Source organism: Urocitellus parryii, chromosome 3 (assembly GCF_045843805.1).
Source record: "Urocitellus parryii isolate mUroPar1 chromosome 3, mUroPar1.hap1, whole genome shotgun sequence".
NCBI lineage: Eukaryota > Metazoa > Chordata > Mammalia > Rodentia > Sciuridae > Urocitellus > Urocitellus parryii.
Genome location: NC_135533.1, coordinates 23,332,207 through 23,358,381, shown reverse-complemented (window position 1 = coordinate 23,358,381; position 26,175 = coordinate 23,332,207). Strand labels below are relative to the sequence as shown.

At 36.1% G+C, this 26,175-nt stretch overlaps 1 protein-coding gene and 1 pseudogene across 5 annotated transcripts in view; one reads left to right on the top strand and one right to left on the bottom strand.

The window, feature by feature from the left end:
* Nrf1 (nuclear respiratory factor 1) overlaps positions 1-26,175 on the top strand; it is a 139,302-nt gene that overhangs the window by 54,706 nt on the left and 58,421 nt on the right. For all 5 annotated transcript variants that reach the window (XM_077795943.1, XM_026392790.2, XM_026392789.2 and 2 more), the window contains 3 exons: positions 8,383-8,497; positions 11,408-11,534; positions 22,387-22,527. In XM_077795943.1, coding sequence (XP_077652069.1) covers positions 8,383-8,497; positions 11,408-11,534; positions 22,387-22,527 — 383 coding nt within the window. The remainder of the gene's footprint in view (positions 1-8,382; positions 8,498-11,407; positions 11,535-22,386; positions 22,528-26,175) is intronic.
* On the bottom strand, positions 243-563 carry LOC113185588 (cytochrome c, somatic pseudogene; annotated as a pseudogene).

The following is a 26,175-nucleotide window of genomic DNA, read 5'->3' as shown; positions in this document are numbered from 1 at the left end:
ATTACTAATTAAGTCCAACCACAACTTTAAAAACGGGAAACAGTGATAGAATTTACTGAAGTGGGAATATAACCAAAATATTAATTTAACTACAAGTCAGTTTTACTTAAATCAGGATTGTCCAACAAAAATAATTTTGTCATTCATTCATGATCTGATTTCTGGTGTATCACATCAATTAAATTATGGTGCACATAAAAAAGCCAAGAGACATTTCTGTTTTATAATAAATAAGGCAGTAGCTATTCCTCATTAGTGGCTTTTTTGAGGTAAGCTATTAGGTCTGCCCTTTCTCCCTTCTTCTTAATGCCAGTGAAGATCATTTTTGTTCCAGGGATGTACTTTTTGGGATTCTCCAAATACTCCATCAGTGTATCCTCTCCCTAGGTGATGCCTTTGTTCTTGTTAGCATCTGTATAAGAGAATCCAGCAACCTGACCTGTCTTCCGCCCAAACAGTCCATGGAGATTTGGCCCAGTCTTGTGCTTACCTCCCTTTTCCACCGTGTGGCACTGGGCACACTTCTGAACAAAAATCTTCTTGCCTTTCTCAACATCACCCATTTTTAATTCACTAGTGCAAAGAAGGTTCCCGATCAGAAGCTGGACGTCCCACTCTCTCGAGTTCTACTGTCTTTTGGGTCCCATTGTTGCTATTGAGAATCCAACTGTTTCTAATGTCTACTAATTCTTTGAAGGTTATCTCCCATATTGGTGCCTCCCTACTAACTGTTTTTAAGATTTTCTGTCTTTAGTTTTGTGATGTATCTGGCTCTGATTTCTTCTCTTTAGGATTCTTTAGATATCTTGAATCTGTGAATTATTATCTTTCATCAATTCTGAGAAATCTGAGCCATTACATTTTGTTTATGATTCATTCCATCTCTTTCCCTTTATGACTCCAATTAAATTTGTTAGTCTTCCTCACTGAATCCTTCATGTCTCTTGCCTTTTGTTCTGTCTGTACCATTCTTTTGTCTTTTTATGCTTTATTCTGTGTAGTTTGTTCTGTCTTTTAATTTATTAATTTTTTTCTTAGCTGTATCTAAAATGCTTTTAAATCTGTTCACTGAATAACTAATTTTGATAATTGTTAATGGTTTGGGCTGTTTTTTTCCCCCCCTCTCTCCCTAGTTTTAGATGTTTATTTATTCACAGTGCTAGGGATCAAACCCAAGGCTTTATGCCTAGGCAAGTACTATACCACTGAGTTACATCCCGAGCCCTAGAATTTCTAGTGTGTGTTTTTCCCCTTACAAATCTGCACTGTTGCAGTTTCTAGCTGTGGTGGTGGTGGTGGAGGGGAGTTCTTAAATCCCCTTGAATAAAGTAAACACGATTTTACAATTTATCTGGTAATTCAACTTTCTGCAGTACTATGGATCTCTGTTGTATGCTATTTAATGCCATTTCTTGTTTATGTTGGCTTGTCTCTTCATATACTAGTTATATTTGAATGCATGCTGGATGATGTTTTGGGAAACTTATTTTTAGAAATAAATTTTGAGTCTAGGATAATGTTAATTTCCTCTTGAGATTTTTTTTTTTGGGGGAGGGAGTGGGGGGTTGGAGTATTGGGGATTGAACCCAGGGACACTTTCCCACTGAGCCACATTCCCAGCCCTTTGAATTTTTTATTTTGAGACAGGGCCTCATTAAGTTGCTTAGGGCATTGCTAAGTTGCTGAGGATAATCTTGAATTCTCAATCCTCCTGTCTCAGCCTCCCAAGTCTCTGGGATTAGAGTCTCTGCACTCAGTTTACAGTGATTTTTGTTTGCTTCTGCCAAATATCTGAGGGCAGTGGGAATCCTGGATCATCTTAATCCAATTTAAGGTTCTGAGACTTTCTAGAGTACTAAGTGACTTAAAGCTGGGCTGTATTTTATATTATTCTATTTATATTGTAATAGCACCATAAAAACTATGCCTAGATGGTCTAGTGTTATATAAAGAATAAATACCTTAGAAGATATTTAGGAAAAGCTGGACAGGAAATCAGTGCTCAGGAGTGGCAAAAATACTATCTTTATAAATGAATGCTGTATTTAAGGAGAAGGAGACGGATACAATGAAGAATGAGTAATCTTATATTTTCAGTTATTATCTAATGTGTTAATTCTGGAATGGTGATTTAAAAATAAGGCTTAGAGCTGGGGATATAGCTCAGTGGTAAAGCACTTGCCCAGTATGCATGAGGTCCTGGATTTGAACCCTGGCACTCCTACCCCCGCCCCCGCCCCCAAAAGGCTTAGTGGTGTAACAGATGAGATGTTTAACATATGTTTTGTGAAATTCATACACTTCCCAGAAGAGGGCATCCTAACACAGTGAATTTAAGTCAATGTTTTTCCTATAAAGGAAGATACTGCATTGTCATAGTGTTAAGATTAGAAAAGGTGGCTGGCATGTAGCTCAGTGGGCATGCTTATTCCCTAAGTTCAATTCCTAGCACTGCATTTAAAAAAAAAAAAAAAAAAACTTAGGATAAGTACTGTAGTTTAACCCTTTCACGTGACATGTGTGGAAACTGAGGGAGAAAATATTTAGTGTTAACAATAATTATTGAGGAACTATTACTAGAAGACAGGCAAGAACTTGCTCCCAAGGAAGCTCTCAGTCTAGTGGTGGAGGAGGGATACAAATAGTAAAGTGATATAATTTCAGTGAACATTGAATGCTCTGAAGAAAATAACAAGGTAAAGTAATGGTGAGAGAAGGTGGGCTAGTGAGTGGTTGGAGAATGTTCTCTGGAGATGGTTGTCATTGACAGGCAGTTAAGTATCAACAAAGGAAAGGGCATTTCAGACTTTGGAAATAACCAGAGCAAGAACTCACTAATGGGAAATAGGAAGGAGGACGTGGTGGTTGGAGCTTTGTAAGCCAGAAGAGAAAATGGTGCAAGAGGGCAGGTGTGAGTCAAACCACTCAGGGTTTAGGAGCTGTGTAAGGTAAAGAATTTGTAGAGACTGCAGAGGCCATGGTTAATTGCCTGGGCTTGCATTTGAATCCTAACTCCACTTAATGCTAGCTAGAAGATCTTTCTGAGGAGTGAGTCTGTAGCATGCATCATGTTTGAAGGAAACCCAGAAAAGGTAAATGACCATTCATCTTACCACGTTGTACCTCAAAAATGCTTCTAATTCTCAGCAGCCCATTTTAATGCTGATAGCCCCTAATTAGTGTTGATTTTCAAGGCAGAAAGTTTAGAAGTAGTACAACCAAATGAAGTCAGTAGGTAATAAAAACAATAATATCTCAAGATAGTCAAATGTTTTGGTGTCAGTCACCAATGTGAATTTTAGAGGACTTCTTTTTTTAAGAAAAATTGAATTTATTTTATTTTCTTCAAAGTGATAAGGGATAGGGTAACAGATTATGTCACATGGTCTTAGACATAATTAGTACCTTCAATGTGATGTTTGGAAAAGTTGCCTCATACTAAAGTATAAAATACTTGAATATTTGAATATAGAAACATTCAAGATTGATATGACAAACACATGCTCTCACTACCCAGCTTTGTCAATTATGGCTGCTATTTTGACATGTTTACTTCAGTTTTGTTTTGTTTTTTTTTTTTAATAAGAATTACAGATGTGGTTGAAACTTCCGGTGTTCCTCTTTCTAATCTTGTTCTTCTCCCTAAGAAACCATTATTCTGGATTTGGTCTTTCTCATTGTCTTGCATTTCTTTATATTTTTGTTCTGTGTACATGTATCATTAAATAATACCTGGCATTGTTTTACATATTTTAAATTACATATTAATGAAATTACTCTTTTTTTTTTTTTTTTTTTGTACTGTGGATTGAACTCAGCAGGTACTTAACCACTGAGCCACATCCCCATCCCTTTTTTGTATTTTATTTAGAGACAGGATCTCACTGAATTGCTTAGTGCCTCACGCCATTGCTGAGGCTGGCTTTGAACTTGCAATTCTCCTGTCTTAGCCTCCTGAGCCGCTGGGATTATAAACATGCACCACTGCGCCTGGCTATATTATATTATATTATATTTCTATAATACCATGTTTAATTGATTTAGCATTATTCTCTGAGATTTATTCATGGCAATAATATGGCTGTGTATTCATTTCAACTTTTATTTGGGATTGCATTCATTACCTGAACATTTCATTCATAGATACTTAGGTGGTTTATAATTTTTTGCCATCATAGTTGCTGCAAATGAAAATCATTTTACATATATTCTTATACATATGTGTGATAGTTTCTCAAATATGGCTTTCAAACTCTTTATAATGTCTCACATTAATATATTTTAAATTGTGATCCAGAATAAATAAACAGTCAAACCACACAAGGTTTAGGAGCTGTGCAAGGTAAAGAATAAAGCTGGGGGTGTAGCTCAGTACACATATAACAGAAATAACAATTTTTCATGAAATAATACTTATCCCTATTACAAGTGATATTACTCTGTAATATTTTCTAGTCTATTCTGTTTTATTCTATTTTAGTGGGGGAAAAAACTGCTCACAAGCCACCAAATGGTCATAATCTACAATTTTAAAAATACTACTTGAGGGGCTGGGGGTGTGGCTCAAGCAGTAGCGCGCTTGCTTGGCATGCGTGCGGCCCAGGTTCGATCCTCAGCACCACATACAAACAAAGATGTTGTGTCCGCCAATAACTAAAAAATAAATATTAAAATTCTCTCTCTCTCTCTCTCTCTCTCTCTCTCTCTCTCTCCCCCCCCCCCCACTCTCTCTTTAAAAAAAAAAAATACTACTTGAGAGTATATGCAGGAGGGGAGCTAGAGGGCCAAAGATAGACTAAATACTGACTTTCCAAATCAGTGTATTAACTTAAATTTTCATAAACAGTGGTAGAGCAAAATGGGAACTTTAGCAATTTAAGAGCTGACAGGCTGTGGTTTTGCATGCTGACACCCAGCAGCTCTGTTTACTGACATTTAACCATAGGGGCTTGTAGCCGCTTACAGGTACCTTACAGATAACAGCAGTAGTGGAAGCAGGAAACAGTAACAGGGACAGAACAATTCCCTTTTAGGCTTAGTGCAATAAAAGTCCCTAAACTATATGAGCTACAAGTCCCTGGGCTGTTGACAAGCTTCATCCATATGAGAAATGAAGAATGCAACCTCCAAGAAAATGACACCAACTTTCTTGCCTGTGTGTACCCAAAACTTGCTTATGCATAAAAGTTAAAACCCTACTTTGATCAGGGTTCAGACTTTGGACTGTGCTGCTGCTAATAAAGTGTTGCTTCCAGATCTCGGGGTCCTGACCCTTAATTCCCACTACACTAGAGTACCTGTTGATTCTCATCCCCATATTTGGTATTATTAGTCTTTTTCATTGTTCCCAATCTAGAAGGTATAAAATAATATCTCCATGTTGGTGTTTTTTTAGTTTAATTTAATTTTTTTGCAGTTTTGGGGATTGAATCCAGGGCCTCAAGCTCACTTTGGCACCTTTTCTACCACAGAGCTGTGTCCTCAGTCTTCAGTGTTGGTTTAATTTGCATTTCTCCAAGATAGAGTCTGTTTTTCCACACAGACAATTAGCACCATATTTTTGATAGTCTATTCTTTTCTTACCCATCTGCTCATATGGTAGAATGTTTATGAACTTTTCAATTCATTTTTATTGGCTTGTCTATCCCTGAGCCAGTTCTACACTTAATAACTATAGCTTTATAGTGACTATTTAATTATAGTTATTATTTAATATGTGATAGAATGAGTGTCCTCTCTTCTTAATATCTTTTAGATTGCCTATTCTTGGCCATTGCACTTCCATTTAAATAATAGATTCATTTATCAAGTTCCCCCAGAAGCCCTTACTGGGATTTTCATTTGAATTGTGTTGAATTTATAGATTGATCAAATTAAGCAACTTTATTCATAATAGCTTAAAATTGGAAATAGCCCAAGTGCCATGGATTAATTAAACTAGTTTATTCTTACACTGGAATACTACTCAACAAGCAAAAAGGAACAAATGACTGAATGGATGAATTCTAAAAACATTTTTCTAAGTAAAAGAACTTTACTAAAGAGGATATATGTTGTATAATTCTGTTTATTGAAGTTCTAGAATAAGTAACATCAAAGTAGCGTGAAAAAAATCAGAAAATAGTAGTACCTTTGGGAGGATTAGAAAGGGGCATGAAATAACCTTTTTTATTTATATATATACACACACATACTATATACTTGAGTTTGTGTATTTCATTATATGTAGATTTTACCTCATGAAAAAATGCAAAAAAAAATATTGAATTGTAGCTAATGATATGCCTGCTGAAGTATTTAGGGCTATCATTGACATTTGCATTTTACTTTGAAATGCCTTAAAAGAATTTGGATTGGTGAGTGGATAAATGTATGTAGTGAAATGTTAAAATTCTTTTAACTTTGCTTAATGTGTGGAAGTATTCATGATAAAATATTGGATTCCTATAACTCAATAGAAAAATGAAGAAGCTGATTTAAAAATGGGCAAAGGACTTGAATAAATGTTTCTCTAAAGAGTTAAATAGATGGCCAGCAGCTATATGAAACGATGCTTAACGTCGTCCTCGTAGAACTTCAAGAGATGCAAATCAAAACCACAATAAAGTAGCACCACACACTTGTTAGGATGGCTGTTATCAAAAATATGAAAGATAACTAATTTTGACAAGGTTACAGAGTAATTGGAACCCTTTTTTGGAGTTTCCTCAAAAAATTCAAAATAGAAACTGTTGGATATTTACCCAAAACATTTTAAATCAGGATCCCAAAGAGGTATCCCACGTTCATTGATGCCTTGTACACAATAACCATGATGTAAGAACAATCTACATGTCCAGTGATGGATGAATGACTAAAGAAGATACAGCATATATGTACACAAAATGGAATATTCAGCCATATAAAATGAAGGAAATCCTGCTGTGTGACAATGTGGATGCATCTTGAGGACATTTTGCTAATTGAAATAAGCCAGTCACAAGAGGACAAATACTGCATGATTCTACTTATGAAGTATCTGAATAATCAGACTCGTAAAAGTGGAGAGTTAGGATGGTAGGACTAAGGGGAAGGATATCTGGGGAGTTTATGTTCAGCAGAGTTTCAGGGCTGAAGGATGTAGCCTAGTGGTAGTTTTTGCTTAGGGTGTGCAAGGCCTTAGGTTTGATCATTAGCACCACACATGTGCATGTATGCACACACACAAAGATAGCTTCACTTGTGCAAGAGGAATAAGTTCTTGATATCTGCTTGTACAAAATTATGCTTATAGTTAATTAATATTGTACATACTTAAAAGTTTTGTTAAGGTAGATTTCAGTAATGTTAAGTATGCATACTATAATTATGTAAAATAAAACATTGGGAAAGAATGCATCAATAAGATTTCTTTCTGTACCAACTGAAAGAAAGCAGTCAAATATTTTCAGCTTGCTTTTGGGAATCAAGTTTGGCTGATTAGGCTACTAAACAACATGCACAGAAGCTCATCTGGGTTTTCCTGAAAGCTTATTTTAATTCATTCACTTAGAATATACATGCTGGTATCATTGTGAGCAATTCAATTTAGATTTATTTAACCCTTCTAGAGGGTTCACTAATTAGGATAAAGGTAGAGCACCTTTTTAAAAAGAAAAAAGAAATGTATTTGATATATTGAGAGTGCAGGTATCAGAGACTCTCATTGTTCATTAGGGTTACCTTTCATCCACCCTGCAAAACACACACACACACACACACACATACAAAATACATGAGTTTTAGGGCAAGCCAGACCAGATTTTATTCTGATTTCCTCCTTAGAGCAGGGAAGTTTTCATCTCTTTTCTGCCAGGATGCTTTCATCAACTTGACCTAATGGCCAACATCTCCCCTTTTTGGCAAAATTCCCAGAGATAACAAGAAAAGTTTTCAATTAAGGATGGTATTCTTTTACATATTCCTCTTATAGGTGATGTTGTTGCAGTTTCGGGTGTGAGTATTTTCTCTTAGTACCTTAACTTGGCTGAGTGCAAATGAAAGTAATTTGTCTCGGTTTTGACAAACCTTCATCTTAATGCCACAGTTTGTCCTAGCACCTCTGAGAATATTGCCATTACAGACCAGGCATGCTGGCAAAACAGCTTTATACAAACTTCAAGCTGGTGTGTGGTGAGGAGGTATAAGTCATTTGTGCTGTAAAAAGATTCATTGTAAGTTTTAGTAGTAAATCAAAGTATGATTCATGTTAAACAATAGTGAACTATATTGTTAGTATCAGAAACATTCCATTTTCCCTGACAATATATTAGGAAAGAAATGCTAAGTTTTTTGTGAATCTTTAATTGCTTTCTGTCTTATATAGTTGCAGGCTTCAATCTCAGCACATACTTACTATTTCAGGTCCTGTGGGAATGGCTGCTGCTGCTGCTGTGGCAACAGGGAAGAAAAGGAAACGGCCTCATGTGTTTGAGTCTAATCCATCTATCCGGAAGAGACAGCAAACACGTTTGCTTCGGTGAGGGATCCCTTATCCCTATTATTACCCTCCTTCAAATGCTTCATGAATAGATGACAGGGTTCCTCAAGGACATCAAGAGTCCTTAATGACAGATTTACTCTAAAGTACTATTATAAAATTAAAGAAATGAAAATCTAGAAATATTATTTAAAAGATGTGTTATTTTCCATTAATTCATTCAGAGAAAATTTGTATGCTTTCTGTGTGCCAGGCATTATTCTAGGCATTGAGAATATATCAGTGAATAAAAAATTCCCTTAAAGAGCTTATATCTGATAGAGGGGGAAAGAAGAGAAACAAATCATGTCAGATTGACTATAAATGTAGTGGAAAAAAATAAAGTGGAGTAAGGAAAATTACTGTAAGAAAGGAGGTGGGGAGATATAGTAGTTTTTCTCTTATAGGGATGGTCTGAGAAATCTTTTTGATAAGTCAATCGTTGAACAGAGACCTGAAGGAACTGAAAGAGCAACCATGTTGAAGTACAGGGGAAGAGCATTTCGGGCAGAAGGAATATCAAGATCCAAGGCTCTGAGGTGGGACTCGCAGTCAGGTTGAGGGACAGTTGGGGAGAACAAGAGAGGAGAGATGGTAGCATGCTGGAGGAGAGCCCAATCATGAGGTCTTACCTTCTTATATCAGTGTTTTAACTCTTAACTCAGAGTGAGGTGGGAAGTCAGTGAAGGCTTTTGACCAGAGCAAAGATACAATCTGATGTGAGTGCTTAAAAAAAATCACTCAAACTACATTCAATAAACTGAATAGACTGAAAATAGACTGGGTTGCAAGGATGGAAACAGGTTATTGTAGTAATATATATAGGTCAAAATTATAGTCTTAAAACCAGTGTTGTAAGTTGGGCACAGTAGCACACATCTGTAATCCCAGAGACTTTGGAGGTTGAGGCAGGAGGAGCACAAGTTTGAGGCCAGCCTCAGCAGCTTGGTTAGACACTGTCTCAAAATTTTAAAAAAATTTTTAAAAATTAAAAAAGGGCTGGAGACGTAGCTCAGTGGTAGAGAACCCCTGGGTTCAATGCCCATTACAACAACAAACAAACAAAACAGACAACCCAATGTCAGAGCAGCAGAGGTAGTAAGAAGTGGTCAGGTTCTGGATGTATTTCAGAAGTCAGCTCAGCATGATTCCTTGATGGATTGGATGTGGAGAATGAGAGAGAAAAAGAAGTGAAGAGTAACCTCAAGATTTTTGGTTTGATTACTGGAACCAATAGAGATGGCGTTAAGTTTGTATATCTCTTAACCATTCAATGGTGATACAGAAGAAGCAATTGGATATATGAGTCTGGAATTTAAAAGAGAGTTCTTGACTGAGCATTATATACATATAGATAGTATTTAAAACACAGAGACTAGGAGTTGTGTGTACCGAGACCTGACCCACTCTACCCTTTTAAGATTGTAGAGATAAAAGGAAGCATCAAAGAAGTCTAAGAAGCAACCAGCAAGTCAGGAGAAAAAACCAAAAAGTGGTATCCCAAAGGCCAAGTTCAAAAAGTGTTTCAAAAGGATAACCTATGTCAGCCCTATCAAATGTGATTGAATAAGATGCAAATTGACCATTAGATTGATCAGCATAGACCTCATGATTAAATTTGTTGACTGTTTTTCATAGGAATGAGGGTAAAAGAATTGAGGAGAACAGAAAGATAGGAATTGAATACAGTGAATATAAACCATTCCTTCAAGGAATGCTGCCAGATTTCTTGCTGAGTATGTGATCTTTGCTTACTAGTACCTTGAAAGGGTAGACTAGAACCCAGAAGAATTATGAAATGTAGGACTTTAGAATAATCTGCCCAGGCTTCTATTTCATCCATTGTTGTTATACTGTAGTCTTATCTGTGGGTTTATTTTCTAAGGTTTGTTACCTGTTGTCAACCATGGTCCAAAAAATAGTAAGTGGAAAATTCCAGAATAAATAATCATTGAGTTGGAAATAACTTTTACTTTATAGTGTATTTTTATAATTGTTTTATTTTATGATGACTGTTGTTAATCTCTTAATTGTGCCTAATTTATAAACTTTATCATAGGTAAGTATGTATTAAAAAATTTAAAAACTATATATATATGTGATTTGATACTATCTGATGTTTTAGGCATCCAGTGGGGGTTCTGGAACATATCCCCCACAGAGAAGGGAGGAATACTATATTTGCAAAGAGAAGGAGGGGGAACTATTATATTTGTAAAAGTTCTTACTCCATCAAATTGTAAATTCTGGAAAGACTAAGAGTTATTGTTTATATCACAATGGAAATCTGACACTACAATGTTTTTTAAATAGTATTTTTGGATAAAATTATGACTGTGAGAAATAAAAAATGACTGTCAATAAAAGAAATTAGAAGCAAGTCATTTAAACCCCTTCATTAAGCATAGACATGATATAATAACATTTGTAAGAGGAGATCTCAGCCATAATCCTTGAAAGTAGCAATAGATGGTGTTGGTTAAGATTAAGAAGAATACTGCTGTGTTCAAAATCATCCAAGGCAGGGGCTGGGGATGTGACTCAAGCGGTAGTGCGCTCGCCTGGCATGCACAGGGAGCTGGGTTCAATCCTCAGCACCACATAAAAATAAAATAAAGATGTTGTGTCCACCGAAAACTAAAAAATAAATATTTTAAAAAATTCTCCCTCTCTCTCTCTTAAAAAAAAAAATAATCATCCAAGGCAAATTTTTTGTATCACCGGGGTCTCATTTTTGTTCTTTAGGAGAATGGTCTAAAGAGGCTATCACACCTCACACTCCTTTTTTCACATTTAGGTAAAACAATGAATATCTGATCAGAATTACCTACCAAGTAAGTTTGATTTTTCTTTGTGTCACTATAATTTCTTTTCTTTAACTGCTTTTGTTCTCTTTTCATTCTGATTCAGGAAACTTCGAGCCACATTAGATGAATATACAACTCGAGTGGGACAGCAAGCTATTGTCCTTTGTATCTCACCCTCCAAACCCAACCCCGTTTTTAAAGTGTTTGGTGCAGCACCTTTGGAGAATGTGGTAAGTCAGAACTAAGCTGTGTGCTCAGCTGCCCTTTGCTTTGTGTGGGTGTTGTCTTTTGATCTTCTTTCCAGTACAGTAGTTAGCACTTCTGTATTCTTCTCGTCTAGGGATAGAAGATGGGAACCGGTTTTCAAACCTTTTAATGCAGATTAAAACAAAAAGGATTATTAGTGTTTCTACTTTCTATAACAAGGTATTTTATCTCGTCAGATGCAATAGGAAAAAGATAATGTTTTGTTTATTAAGAAACTAATGCAAGACTTTGTAAGAAAATGAGTGATTTTATGTCTGAAACAAATGCTAGATAGTTCTAAGGTGTCAACTTTTTAAGGAAAACCTGGGAGGTTTTTGTTTTGTTTTGTTTTTGACCAGGGATTGAACTTGGGGTCACTGGACCACTGAGCCACATTCCCAGCCTTTTTTGTATTTTAATTAGAGATAGGGTCTCACTAAGTAGCTTAGCGACTTGCTTTTTGCTGAGGCTGGCTTTGAACTCATGATCCTCCTGCTCAGCCTCACAAACTGATGAGATTACAGGTGTGTCCGGCCGGGAGCATTTTATTGACCAGATAGCTGAGTTACATTTTTGCATTTCTTCAAAGAATTAATTTAATACTCTGCTTCAGTTGAGAAATACATTTGAAAAATACATTGCTCAGGCTGGTCTCAAACTTGTGGCCTCAAGCAGTCCTCTGCCTCAGGCTCCTGATGCTGATACTAAATGCATGTGCCAACTCACCCACCTTGAGTATTTTTATTTTATAACTATCCATAGTTAATTTTCTAAAAATAGTATTTTGCCTTTCCATACACATACAACATCAACTACTCTTTCTGTGGTCTTTAATCATTAATAGAATAATAATCTGACAGGATTTAAATTACATTTGTTTCTGTGACCCTAGAATTAAGATGCATATTAGGACTTTTCCTTAGAAGAATATGATAGAAGCCATCTAGTTCAAATGATACCTGACAAGCATTCCTTACCATCACACTTTTAATAAATAAGAAATTTGGACATGGCTTTTCCTCTTCAGTATTTAAAATCTTAAACAGTGCTACTACTAATAAAAGTGATATTCTATGAAAAAGACTCATCTGGAAGACCCAGAACAACATTTCTGAAAATTAGTCACTGAAAAATCTAAAAAAAAAGTTTTGGGAAATTGTTGGCCTCCTCCATAGAATACAAAAAGAATACTGTCTGTATAAACAAGATGGACCAGACTAAGATTAAAAAGCAGTGTTTGATAAAATATAGGTTAAAAATGCAAATACCAGCAAAATTAGAAGCAGTATGCAGGAATTAATAAAATGTGGTTTATCTATGTATCTAGTTTTCCAGACAACTAAAGAAAATTAAAAACAAAAAGCCAAATCAGTATGCAAAAGATAGAGAACAAGGGAAGAAATTTAAAACAAGAAAGACAAAAACACAAAATATAGAGCAAGGTAATATTAGCAAGGCCAACTAATTCTGTTTTAAGCCATAAATATGAGTGGTTTAAACTGCTTTGTTAAAAACAAAGATTTTCCTTCAGATTAGAACAACAATCCAAATCAAAACTGTAATCAATTTATATGAAATGTTTATAGCCAATCAAAAATATCAAAAGTAACTGCAAATGATACTACCAATGATTATACCAAGAAAGTATAATCATTAGTTATTAGGGAAATGTCAGAATCACAATGAAATAACACTTTATACCCACTAGAATAAGAGTAAACAATAATGAGTGTTGGTGAGGATATGGAGAAACGGGTGAAAATGTAAAATGGCACAGTTGCTCTAGAAGTCAGTTTCACAGTTTCTCAAAATGTTAAAAGCAGACTTATCATGTGCTCTAGAAATTCTACTCCTAAATTATACCCAAGAGAACTGAAAATATGTTCATAAACAAGCTTGTATACAATGTTCATTATTTATAGTAGCCTAAAAGTGGTAACAACACAAATATTTACCAACTGATGAATAGATAAATAAAATTGGTGTATCTATACAGTGGAATATAGAAGTGGATATGTTGGTGGAAGCCAAGAGGTTGGGTATCTACAGGGAAGGGGTCAGGAACCAGGGAATATAAGCTAGGCAGAAGCTAAATAAGGCAAAGAAATGGAGGCTCCAGCCTGCTGACAACCTTGACTTTATCCCAAAGGAACCAAGAAAATCAATTTGTGTGATTTTAAGCCATTAAGTTTGTGGTAGCCATAGGAAACAAATATGTATGGTGTGAATTATATCTTTATAAAACTGTTTTAAATGTCAAAAGTAAAACCAGGCAAAAATGTGTCAGACAAACATCTATAAATCATGGCTGGGTATGATGGCTCATGCCTGTAATCCCAATGGCCAAGAGAGGCTGAGGCAAGAGGATCACAAATTCAAAGCCAGCCTCAGCAACTTAGCAAGGCCTTAAGCAACTCAGTGAGACTCTGTCTCTAAATGAAATACAAAAAAAAAAGGGCTGGGAATGTGGCTCAGTGGTTGAACACACCTGGATTCAATCCCTGGGACCAAAAACAAACAAATAAATAAATAAATCATGGATCACGGTACTAACAGCAGACGAAGCCAGATTCTCAAGGCAAAAATGTATTAACTGAGAACCAGAGGTTATTTAGTATTGATAAACAGTATAAAATTATAACGAACTTTTAATTTTTATGCCTCAGGTACCATTAGAGCAAAACAAGTAAATCAAAAAGTTAAAAATGTAATAAATGAAAAAAGGAAAAATTCCAAAATGGTAGTAAGAGCTTTTATTATCTTTGCCAGAACAAAGACACAAAATATAAATGAGAATATAAAAATTAGAACAATAGAACTGGTAAGGTCGTTATAAAAAATACATATAAGAATAAACAAACACATGGAAGAAATTAATGAGTTAACAAACAGAAAAAAGTATAAGAGGGAGACAAAAGGAAATTGATGTAGAAATTCAAGAATTAAACTCAAGAATTGGTTCTGTGAAAGGTCTAATAAGATAGAAAAACTTCTTGTATATTAAAGAAGAAAAAGGGAGAAGAAAAATTTGCAGCCTTAGAGATGAGGTATAGACAGTTAATGCAGGCAACTTTAGATGGTTGGTTTTACCAATTTTTTAGCTTTACTAATGGTGCAAAAAGCATATACAATCATTCTGTCTTTTAGACACTATTCAGCTTATGATGGGCTTATTAGAATGTAACTTCATTGTTAAGTCAAGGAACTTAAATCAGTAAACTTAATCAATAAATACTGATAAGAAAAAAGGAAGTTATAAGAAATATACAGTAAGGACATTCTATATATATTAATTCTGTTCTTTAAAAGAAACTTTGTAGTTATAAATGGACAGAATGCCTTTATTTTATTTGTTTATTTTTATGTGGTACTAAGGATCAAACCTAGTGCCTCACACAAGCTAGGCAAGTGCTCTGCCACTGAGCTACAGCCCCAGTCCTTAATCCTGTTCTTATAAATTAAAAACTCCAGCTAAGCAGCAAAATGTGATAAGAAAAAATAGCCAAAACATATCCAAACCTCAGCATAATAATAAAAATATTAACTGAAACTTCAATAGAGCAATAAACATATAAAATAAGTAACTAAAGAACTATATTCCTCAAAGAACTACTAGGCCCTAATTATTTTGGTTGACTTTTTGTTAAACCTTTTTGTTGTTGTTGTTGTTTTGTTTTGTTTTGGTAGCAGGAATTGAACCCAGAGGACCACTGAGCCACATCCCCAGCCCTTTTTATTTGGAGACAGGGTCTTGCTAAATTGCTCACTAAGTTGCTGAGGCTGGCCTCAAACATGCAATTCTTCTGTCTCAGCCTTTTTTTTTTCTTTTTAAATTCTTTTTTTTTTTTTTTTTTTTTAGTTGTCAATGAATCTTTTGTTTTATTTATTTATATGTGGTGCTGAGTATCAAACCCAGGGCCTCACACATGCCAGGCAAGTGTTTTCTCAGCCTCACGAGTCACTGGGATTACAGGTATGCTGCATCACCTCAGAAGATTTCTGTTAAACTATTAAGTTATGAGTAATTCTCTGCTATGTTCAGTGGTCCTGGTATTCTCAATGGTGTTAAAGAACTAGAGCCCATTATTTATGGTAATCAATTATGCAGCATATTTTATCACATAATTTCACATTAATAATAGTTAAAAGAAATTATTTAGATTTTAGATCTTATAATATTAATAGCTAGCAATTATAGAGTGCTTACAGTGTTCAAAGTATAATTATAAACACTTTGTGTTATTCATTTAATAATTTGAAAAACTGGGTTGTTTGCATTTTGTTCCTCTGCCTAAACTCATCATAAATTTTTCTTTTGCTCTTCTAGCTGGAGGCTAATCAAAGTTATAGAAAAATTAAAATGCAATAGACCTGTTTATTTTTGGAATATAGACTTCAGATTCGAAACTGCTTTTTTTTTTTTTAAAGTGTAGATGGACACAACACAATACCTTTATTTTTATGTGGTGCTGAGGATTGAACCCAGGCCCTGCCCATGCTAGGCGAGCGCTCTACCGCTGAGCCACAATCCCAGCCCCTCGAGACTGCTTTAAGTATTTGTTAAGAAGAGACTGAAAGATGTACGGCCTTATAATAATATTGGATTTTTTAAAAAAAAAATTTTTGTAGTTGTAGATGGATACATTACCTTTATTTTATTGATCTTTATGTGGTGCTGAGGATCGAACCCAGGGCCTCACATGTGCTAGGCAAGTGCTGTATCACTGAGCTGCAAACCCAGCCCAATAGTATTGGATTTTTAAAATTTCTTTTCTAGAGTGTTATTTATTTCTACATATTGTACTTTGCCCATATTACCTCCTTGCCCACAGTTAGAGTGTGTATTAAGCCACTGGGAACAAAATTAAATGGCTTACAACAACTGAAAAAAAAAATTTTTTTTTTAAATAATAACAGCGGGGCTGGAGTTGAGGCTCAGTGCTTGCCTAGCATATGCGAGGACAGAGTTCCATCCTCGGTACCACATAAAAATAAATAAAATTAAAGGTTAAAAAAATAACAACAATTGTAATTTATTGTTTATATAACACATACCTGTTTTATTCTGAGCACTTTTTAAGTGTATGTTTTTTTTTATAATTAAAATAACTATATGATATATATATCTGACATTATCTGTGCTTTATAGTGGAAATTTAGGGTTTGATACCTAAATATTTTAGCCAAGCTAATGATTAGTATTCTTAATATAAAAAGAGCTCTCAAAACTCAATAAAAGAACTGGTGTAGTGGCACACACCTATAATCCCAGTGGCTCAGGAGGCTGAGGCAGAAGGATTGCAAGTTCAAAGCCAGTCTCAGCAACTTAGTGAGGCCCTAAACAACTTAGCAAGCCACTGTCTCAAAATAAAATATAAAAAGAGCTGGAGATGTGGCTTAGTGGTCAAGTGCCCGTGGGTTCAGTCCCCTTCATTGTATTTATATATGATAATACTATTTTCCAAGATGCATGCTCAAGTGTTTAAGTATCACAATGTCTGTAAAATCCACACAAAATATTGTGTTCCAGAAATAATTGTGTATATGCATGTAGATGGTAGGTGAAATAATTGTGGACAATTATTGAGTCTTGGTAGCAGATACAGAGCCACTTATTTTTACCATTCTTTCTACCTTTGTGCTTACAAATTTTCATTTATAAATTATTTTGAAAAAATAACACCATCTACTCGGGAGACTGAGGCAGGAGGATCACAAGTTCCAGGCCAAGTTGGGCAGTTTGGCGAGATCTCTCTCATAAAATTTAAAAAGGGACTGGGGACATAGCTTAGTGGTAGTCTCTCTGGGCTCAATCCCCAGTAAGGGTGTGTGGGGATGTGGGTGAGGGCAAAGATAAAAGGAAAAAGGGCCTGAACCAAAAGGGAAAATACAAATGACTAGACATAAAATTTCAAAGAAATGTGAATTAAAACAAAAAGCCGTCTTGCTTGATTCATGTTACCAAACATAGAAAAGATGTTTAACCTACAGTACTGTCATGTCAAACATTTTACATTGTTATAATTTTTTAGAGGGCAGGTTGTCAAGATAAAGTACCCCAAATGCCACTTTTAGCTGAGTTTTGTTTTTATAATTGTTTTAATTTGTTCTTTTTAGTTATATATGACAGTAGAATGTATCTTGACATGTTACTCACATATGAAGTATAACTTCCATAATGGTGGTTGTACATAATATGGAGTTACACTGGTCATATATTCATATAAGAACATAAGCAAGTTATGTCTGAGTCATTTTATTCTTTTCTATTTCCATCCCCCATCCCTTCCCCTCATTCCTCTTCGTCTAATCCAATGAACTTCTGTTTTTCCCTACCCGCCCTGCCATTGTGTGTTAGCATCCACATATTAGAGAGAACACTCAGCCTTTAGTTTTTGGAGAGTGGCTTGTTTCACTTGTAGTATGATAATCTCCAGTTCTATACATTTACTGGCAAATGCCATACTTTCATTATTTTTTTTAAATTTTTTAAAATTTTAATTTGTTATATATGACAACAGAATGCATTGCAATTCATATTATACATATAGAGCACGATTTTTCATATCTCTGGTTTTATACAAAGTAGAGTCGCATCCTTCGTGTCTTCATACATGTACTTAGGGTAATTATGACCATTGCATTCCACTGTCTTTCCTACTCCTATGCCCCCTCCCTTCCCCTCCCTACTCTTTTCCTCTTTCTAGAGTTCATTTAATCTTCCCATCCCCATCCCAGCATATTATGAATCAGTATCCTTAAATCAGAGAAATCATTCAGCACTTTATGGCTGAGTAATATTCCATTGTGTATATATACCACGTTTTCTCTATCCATTCATCTGTTGAAGCGCACCTAGGTTGGTTCCATAGCTTAGCTATTGTGAATTGAGCTGCTATAAACATTGATGTGGCCACATCATTATAGTATGCTGATTTTAAGTCCTTTGGTATATATCAAGGAGTAGGAAAACTGGGTCAAATGGTGGTTCCATTCCAAGTTTTCTGAGGAATCTCCATATTGCTTTCCAGAGTGGTTGCACCAGTTTGCAATTCCCACCAGCAATGTATGATTATACCTTTTCCCCACATACACACCAACATTTATTGTTCTCGATAATTCTGATTAGATTGAGATGAAATCTCAGTGTAGTTTTAATTTGCATTTCTCTAATTGCTAGAGATGTTGATGTTGTTGTTATATAACCTTTAAAAATGTTTTCATTTACATAAAATGTAGAAGCATTTAAAAAGTAATAAAATCCCATTGCTCATGTACTTACTTATTCAACAAATAACTGTTTAACACTGTTAGGTACAAAGTATGAGATAAGGAGTCCATCTAAATCCTTTGAAGTTTCCAGGTTCAAAACTAGGAACCCTCAGGTCTAGGGAGAAACTAGAGGGAAGGACTGAAGCAGGAGAGGAAAGGAGTCTGTCACTGGGGCTAGAAGGAGAACAGGATGAAGCTGGAATAAATTCATGGACACAACCCAGTCCTGGCTCAAGACCAGGAATGCTCAGAATCACTAGTTTGAGGGCATCTTTGTAGAAGGGCAGCTCTTAGTTTTATACCCCCAATGACAATGTATTTTTAATGTCATGGGAATTTGTAGATAAACTTTTTATAAAATATATATGACTTCTTCAAGACTCCTCTTGTATCCAGAAAAGCTTCAGAAATACAAAAGAATTTTGATGTCTTTTCTGGTTCTGTTTCAATAAGCACATGCTGTGCCCAGAACTATGTGTCTAACTACATGAAACATGTTGCTAGAGATGTTGATGTTGTTGTTATATAACCTTTAAAAATGTTAAAAAGTAATAACATTTTATGTTAAAAATATGCAAAAGACCTAGTCTCTGGGCTTAATAAAATCATGCACTCGTTGTATATAGGATATTCTGGAAACAACATTATAAGCGACACATGATTATTTAGACTATGGAAATTTAAAGGAGGAAGAGTTATGGCAGTAATGCTGCCATAATTGGAATGCTTTTCAGAGAACATGGGAATGGAGTTAGGCCTTGAAGATGGGTAATATTTGAATAAGAAGCATAATTAAAGACCCAAAGGTAAGAACTTGCTAGATATAAAAAGATTAATGAGGAGACTGGCCAGCTAAAGTGGGAAAAGGAAAGTGGGTTGTATACAACAGGCCCCAGTTGTCTATGAGGTGGGGGATACACCCTGAGATCCCCAGTGGATGCCTGAACCACAGGTAGTATTGAACACTATGTATACTATGTCCTTTCCTATATATATACACCTATGATAAAGTTTAATTTATAAATTAGACACAGAAAGGGTTGGGGTTGTGGCTCAATGGTAGAGCGCTTGCCTTGCACACGTGAGACATTGGGTTTAATCCTCAGCACCACAAATAAATAAATAAAGATATTGTGTCCATCTACAACTTTTTTAAAAAATTAATAAATAAATAATTAGGCATAATAAGAGTTTAACACCAATGATAAAAATCATAATTTTAACAATATATTGTCATAAAAGTTATGTGAATGTGATATTTCTTTCTTGAAAGAATCAAGAGAAATAGTAATATTTTAGAGCACATTTGACTATAGGAACCGAAACCATAGATAAGGGGGACTATTGTACTGGGAACTCAGGAATACTATTCACATAGTCTGTGCAGGTGAATTTGGTGGCAAAGTAAGTACCGGAAAAGCGGAAAATGACTGAAAAAGTTGAAATACTGGAATGAGAAGCTTAAACTTCATCCTATAAGAAGCAGGGACTTGTGGGAGTTTTTTTGAGAAAAAAGATAATTGATAGTAAAGTAGCTAAATATTCAGGTATTAGAGCTAGATAAACAGTTTGATTTCCAACAATACTCCTTATTAACTGCATGATATGGAGAAAGTTATTTTATTAAGCCTCAATTTTATTATCTGTAAAGTGGACATAGTACTATTTTCTTTCCAGAATTATTGTGAGGATTGAGACAACATATGTAGTGCTTAGTAAGTGTTCAGTAGATGGTATTTTATGATAATACATGTTTAGGAAATTTTAAATATCATTAATGTATAAGATGAATTGGAGAAAGAAAGATTGGTACCTGATTTTGATTTTAAGTGTTTTTTAATTGTAATTGTAAAACCAGTTAGTTATTACATTGTTCAGTGTCCTGAGTTATCTGTCCTCTGATATTGGGATACATCTTAATATTGCTGTGGCCCAGGCAATATGGAGGTACAGTTGTCACTCCTGCACATACATGACTGTTATATCTGGTCACATACTGCAACACCTTACCTTTTTAGTCAGCAAATCATTTAGTTCCATCTGAGAAAGGAATGTGAGTCTTTGATTGTGATATGATAACCTTCCCAATGACAATTTCTGCAAAGATCAAGAAGTACCTGACTCTTACTTGTGGTGACTTGGGAAAAGAAAATCTGAGATAATCTTAGAGAACTTTTAAAGAAATACAGTAATGTCCATGCTATTGATGGCACAGAAAACAATATTGCACGAAAAAACACAGACAATAATGACTAAAGTAAGAAAACTTACTAAAGTAAATTTTTCTTTCATCCTCTTAGTTATAGACCTATTTGAAGGATCCTTTAACTCCAGAAGGATTGAGACAACATATGTAGTGCTTATATTATGGACCACACAGCCAATAATATTTACTTTTCCAGGTACTTGGAATAGAGTATGGAAATCTTTCTTTTTTAATCCTCATAATGAGGTATCAATAGGGAAGTATATCCTGACTCAGAGTCCTGTTTACTTAGCAAAAACCAAGGACTGAAACATTATCAGAACTTCTGGGAAAATCTCATTTTCTCTTTATTTTATATCCTAAGATAATATCTTGAGGCTTGAAAGCAAGTTCATTTTGTCTCCCACCTTGTCACATTTCCACAATTCCTTTGCTTCTTTGTTATCCCCAGAGTTGTCCCCCAGCCAGTCCCCTGGGTATTCTTCTAAGTGAATGAATCAGTCACTGGTGGTTGTAGGATCCAGTGTCTGTCTCCCCTTCTGTTGGTGTACATGTTTGTACATTGTGCTATTGCAAGGTTCTCTGTCCTTTAGAGATGTTTCATTGGCAATGGTGAGAAATGGAGTCAAAGACCAATGCTAATTCAGACTAAGGCTAGAGCTAGATGGTTTTGAAGTTCACCTTGCTCACCAGTATAAAACAGAGTAACAAAAGGGAGGAGGGTTTGACCACTGGGGCTCTCTCTAGTCCTAAGCTTTATTGGTAATGGCATTTTTGACACTCTGCTATAATATATGCCTCTGTTTTTTGTTTGTTTGTTTGTTTCCTGATTCTCTTCAGTCCAACCTCTTGTGCCCTTGAGTCTCCTGTTTGGTAATCTGGTTTTGCAGGAAAATAGCAGCAGTTTCTTAGCAGGTTACTTAAGAGTCTTAGAAACATAAGTCTTCAAAGATCTTGAAAGTGATTTTGCAATTAACTACTACAGGTAGGTGTTTATCAACTGGCCTGAGAAATGCAGAATAATGAATACTATCCCTGTTAGATCTGGAACAGGTGATGGGCCTGTGTTGACTGCAAAAACATAATTTTTTTCTGAGAAGTAGTCTTTTTGTAAAACTTTTCCCACTGGTTCCTTTCCACTGTTGTTACCTGTAATTTCATCATCTTTTCATTTAATTCTGTTTAGTATGATGTCTTTGGGGCCAGCGAGTATTTTTACCTGCTAGTTGTAGGCGTGTTTGTTTCTAGGGCTCTGAAGTAGCTTGGGGAAGTCTGCCTCACCCACTTGCTTGTTGCTTGGCACAAGTCCTCTGTGGTTGTTGGGCATCTTGTTTACTTCTGCTGTTAATTCCCTACAGGTGCGAAAGTACAAGAGCATGATCCTGGAAGACTTGGAGTCTGCTCTGGCAGAACACGCCCCTGCACCACAGGAGGTTAACTCAGAACTGCCACCTCTCACCATCGATGGGATCCCAGTCTCTGTGGACAAAATGACCCAGGTAAGGGGCGGGAAGTGAAGAGGAGATGCAAAGGCAAGAGGCACTCATGTGGGCGGGCCTCTGATCACTTTTCCTTGGTGATTCAGAGACTGGAGTGTGATGGTGAGGCAGTATCAGCCTTGGAGAAGACATGGTAGTGCCAGAAGTATGCTCCCAAACAAGGGCATCATGTGCTCTCCTCCTTTTGTTGGCAGTTCTCTCCTTTCATTGGGACCTTTAGGTTGATAAAGAAACTTAGCTTGGGGCTGGGGATATAGCCCAGTTGGTAGAGTGCTTGCCTCACATGCACAAGGCCCTGGGTTCAATCCCCAGCACCACACACACACACACAAAAAAAAAAAAAAAAACTTAGCTTGGAGTTGGTTTGAACAGGTGAATGTGAGATTGTTCAGAGTGTGATCACAGTCAGTTGGGACAAGTTTAGTCTCAAGCTGAGCTTCTTTCCGTGAAAATTCTGAATACCACCACATTATTGCCAAGTAAAGCTCCCCTCCCCAGAGAATAAGAACACAAAGCTTCCAGGCAGAGTGTCATACACTTGTAATCCCAGCTACTCAGGAGGCTGAGGCAGGAGAATTGTAAAGTTTAAGGCCAGCCTGGGTAACTTAGGGAGATCTTGTCTCAAAATGGAAAGGGCTAGAGATGTAGTTCAGTTTAGTGGTAGAACACTTGAGGCCTTTGTTTCAAACCCTAAGGATTTCGGTTCAATCCTCAATACCATATTAAAATAAACAATATTGCCAAAAACAAACAAAAAAACCCACAAAACTCGGAAGGACACCTACTTGACTCATTCATTCTTTCTGTCTTCCCTCTGAGACATCAGTATACCTCATTAACTTTGTCGAAGGCTATCCCTTTTGTGGTTTTTATAACATTTTCCAGTTTATTTCTTTATTAATGTATTTCTGTCTTGCTAAATCTAGTCTTCAGTTTTCTTCCCTTGACTGAGTCTCCAGCAGTATTTAACTGAGTTGATTTCACCTTCCTTCTTAAGTAGCTGCTTCTCTCAGGCTCTGTGACTCCTCACTCTCCTGAATATCCTCCTGCCTCACTGGCTGCTACCTACCAGCTCTTTTGCTGGCTCTTCTCCTCTTCTCTCCTGATCACTGTTTTTGTGTCCCAGAGCTAAGGCCTGTGTATACTCTAGTTTATGATCACTGAAATGTCTAGTACCTAACATGCTCAGAACAGGACCTTTGGTTGCCCTCACTCTCCACTCCGAACCTGTTCCTTCCCTATGTTACCTCTATCAGTTAATAACACCACCGTCCATCTGGTTGTTAAAGTCCCAGGGTAAGAATAATCCTTTGAGCTGAGGTGGTAAAACACATGTGAGGCAACAGGTTCAATCCTCAGCACCATATTAAAATAAACAAATAAAGATATTGTGTGTCCATTTATTAAAAATAAAAAAAGAATAATCCTTATTTTCCTGTTCTACTTTCTACCCCTACCCCATTAATTTATTGGTAAACGTCAATTCACTTTTTTTTTTTTTTTTGTATTACAGATTGAACCCAGAGGTTCTTTATCACTGAGCTACATCCCCAGTTTTTTAAAATTTTTATTTTAAGGCAGGATCTCACTAAGTTAGTTAGGGCCTTGCTAAAGTGCTGAAGCTGGCCTCAAATTTGTGATCCTCTTGCCTTAGCCTCCCAAGCTGCTGGAATTTCAGGAATGTATCACCATGCCCAGCTCAGTTCATTTCTGAATCACATCCCAAATCTGATTGTTTTTCTCAATTCCCATCGGCACCCAGGCTTGCCGTTAGCATCCCTCATGTCAGCTTTTTCAGTTGTCACTGATCCTCCCTACTGCTACCTTTGTTCTGCAATTCATTCTCATGTAGCCAACATAGAGATTTTATTTTTAAATTTACTTGTTTCAGTCCTTTAGTGGCTTTCCACTGTTCCTAGAATCAAATTCAAAGGTTTGAAGGCCCTTTTTAATCTTACCTCTTCCAAATTGTCCTTATCCCCTCAGTCAAGCCTGCAGCCACAGTGGCTGTGTTCCTCAGATACCCCAAAGCCATACTTTTGCTTTTGCTACTCCCTTTATTGAAGCATTGTCCTCCTAGATCATTGCAGGATTGACTTTTCCTTATGCAAATCCCTGAGACAACATTCCTTGATTATCCCATATAATCAAAGTTTCTCCTCCCTCCCTCCCTCCCTCCCTCCAAGTCACTGGCAAATACATTCCTGGTAGTGTTGTCTTGGTAGCACTTGCACTGCCCAAAATATCTTATTCATGAATTTTCACACTAGTTTGTGGTCTGTCTCTCCAGCTAAAATTTGAGAGTGAGGACTTAAAAGTACTTGTTCTTTATTGCTCTTTATTATAGCTGCCCAGCACCTTAAATAACACACCATCTAAACACTAGTATCTACTTAGTAAATAGCCTAAGGATCAGAGCAAAAATGTATTCAGTGCAGTGACAGGTAACTGTAGGGTGAGACCCCTGAGTAGAAGTGTACATTCAGTACAGACACTGATGATGTTGCTCACAAAATGACACTTTGCTTCCTTAGGTTTGAAACAGCAACTCTGAAGTAATACCACATTTTATAAAAATGAAGCTAAATTGTATTTTTGATTGTTGGGTTTATAGACCTTTCTATGGACACTTGAAGGATCTCTAAATAATGGTTTGGTTTGGTTTTTTTAAACTGTCCTTTTGTTGGTTGTTATTACTCTATCCTAGGGCCACTCTGATAGGTTAAAGTAAAGAACACCAAAGGCAAATTTTTTTGCCTGATGTGAAGAATCAACTCTGTACCTCAGATGTAAATTAGCTAACTTTAAAGCTGACTGAGCCTCTGTTTTAGAATACTGTTGGGTAGACTGTTTCCTCTGAGGGGAGCTTTTTTCTGTCACAGTTATATTTGATGTTTAAAGTTGAAGAAGTCCAAAGTTTTGATCATACTAAATCATCACAGATACTGATTTTTATGAAAACTGGTTGATGACCACAGAAGACAGAACATTCAGTTATCATTTTGGAGGTAAAACATTGGAGTCTTGGTTGTTTTCCATTTCTGTGAACTGTACTGAGTAGAGTATGGTGCTCTGGTGGATCTAAGGGGCTCTGGTATTTGGTGTCATCAGTCACAACAGAGGGACACTGTTGGAGGTTTCTTGTCATCATACATTCATTTTCCTTTCTCTTCTCACCATATGTGATGACTAAGAAATGAAACAAACAGTGAGGAGGAGTGAGCAGAAAAAAATGTAAAAACCAGCCTGAAATTTTCCTCTTCAACCTTTGTTATCATTGTTTGCTTTGTTTTCCTAAAATACTTCTTCTTAACCTAAGCTAGATACCTCTCTATTCTAATTGATCCTAAAGCTTTTTACTATTAATAGTAGTGAACCTAGACAGGCAAGGGTATGGGGAAGTGAGTGCTTCGTTACACTGTTGATAGAATTGTAAACAGGTACACTTTCTAGAGGGCAGGTTGGCATTGCATAGCAAACTCTAAAATGTGCATGTTGTGCCCTCCAATTAATCAAGATGCTTGATGTCTGTTTTTCCACAGCAATTATTTACAATAGGGAAATCTAGGAGCAATGTGTTTAGTTTAATTATAATAGTGGTATTCAGTATTTACATGGAAGGAAGAACAATACAGCTCAAAAAAGACT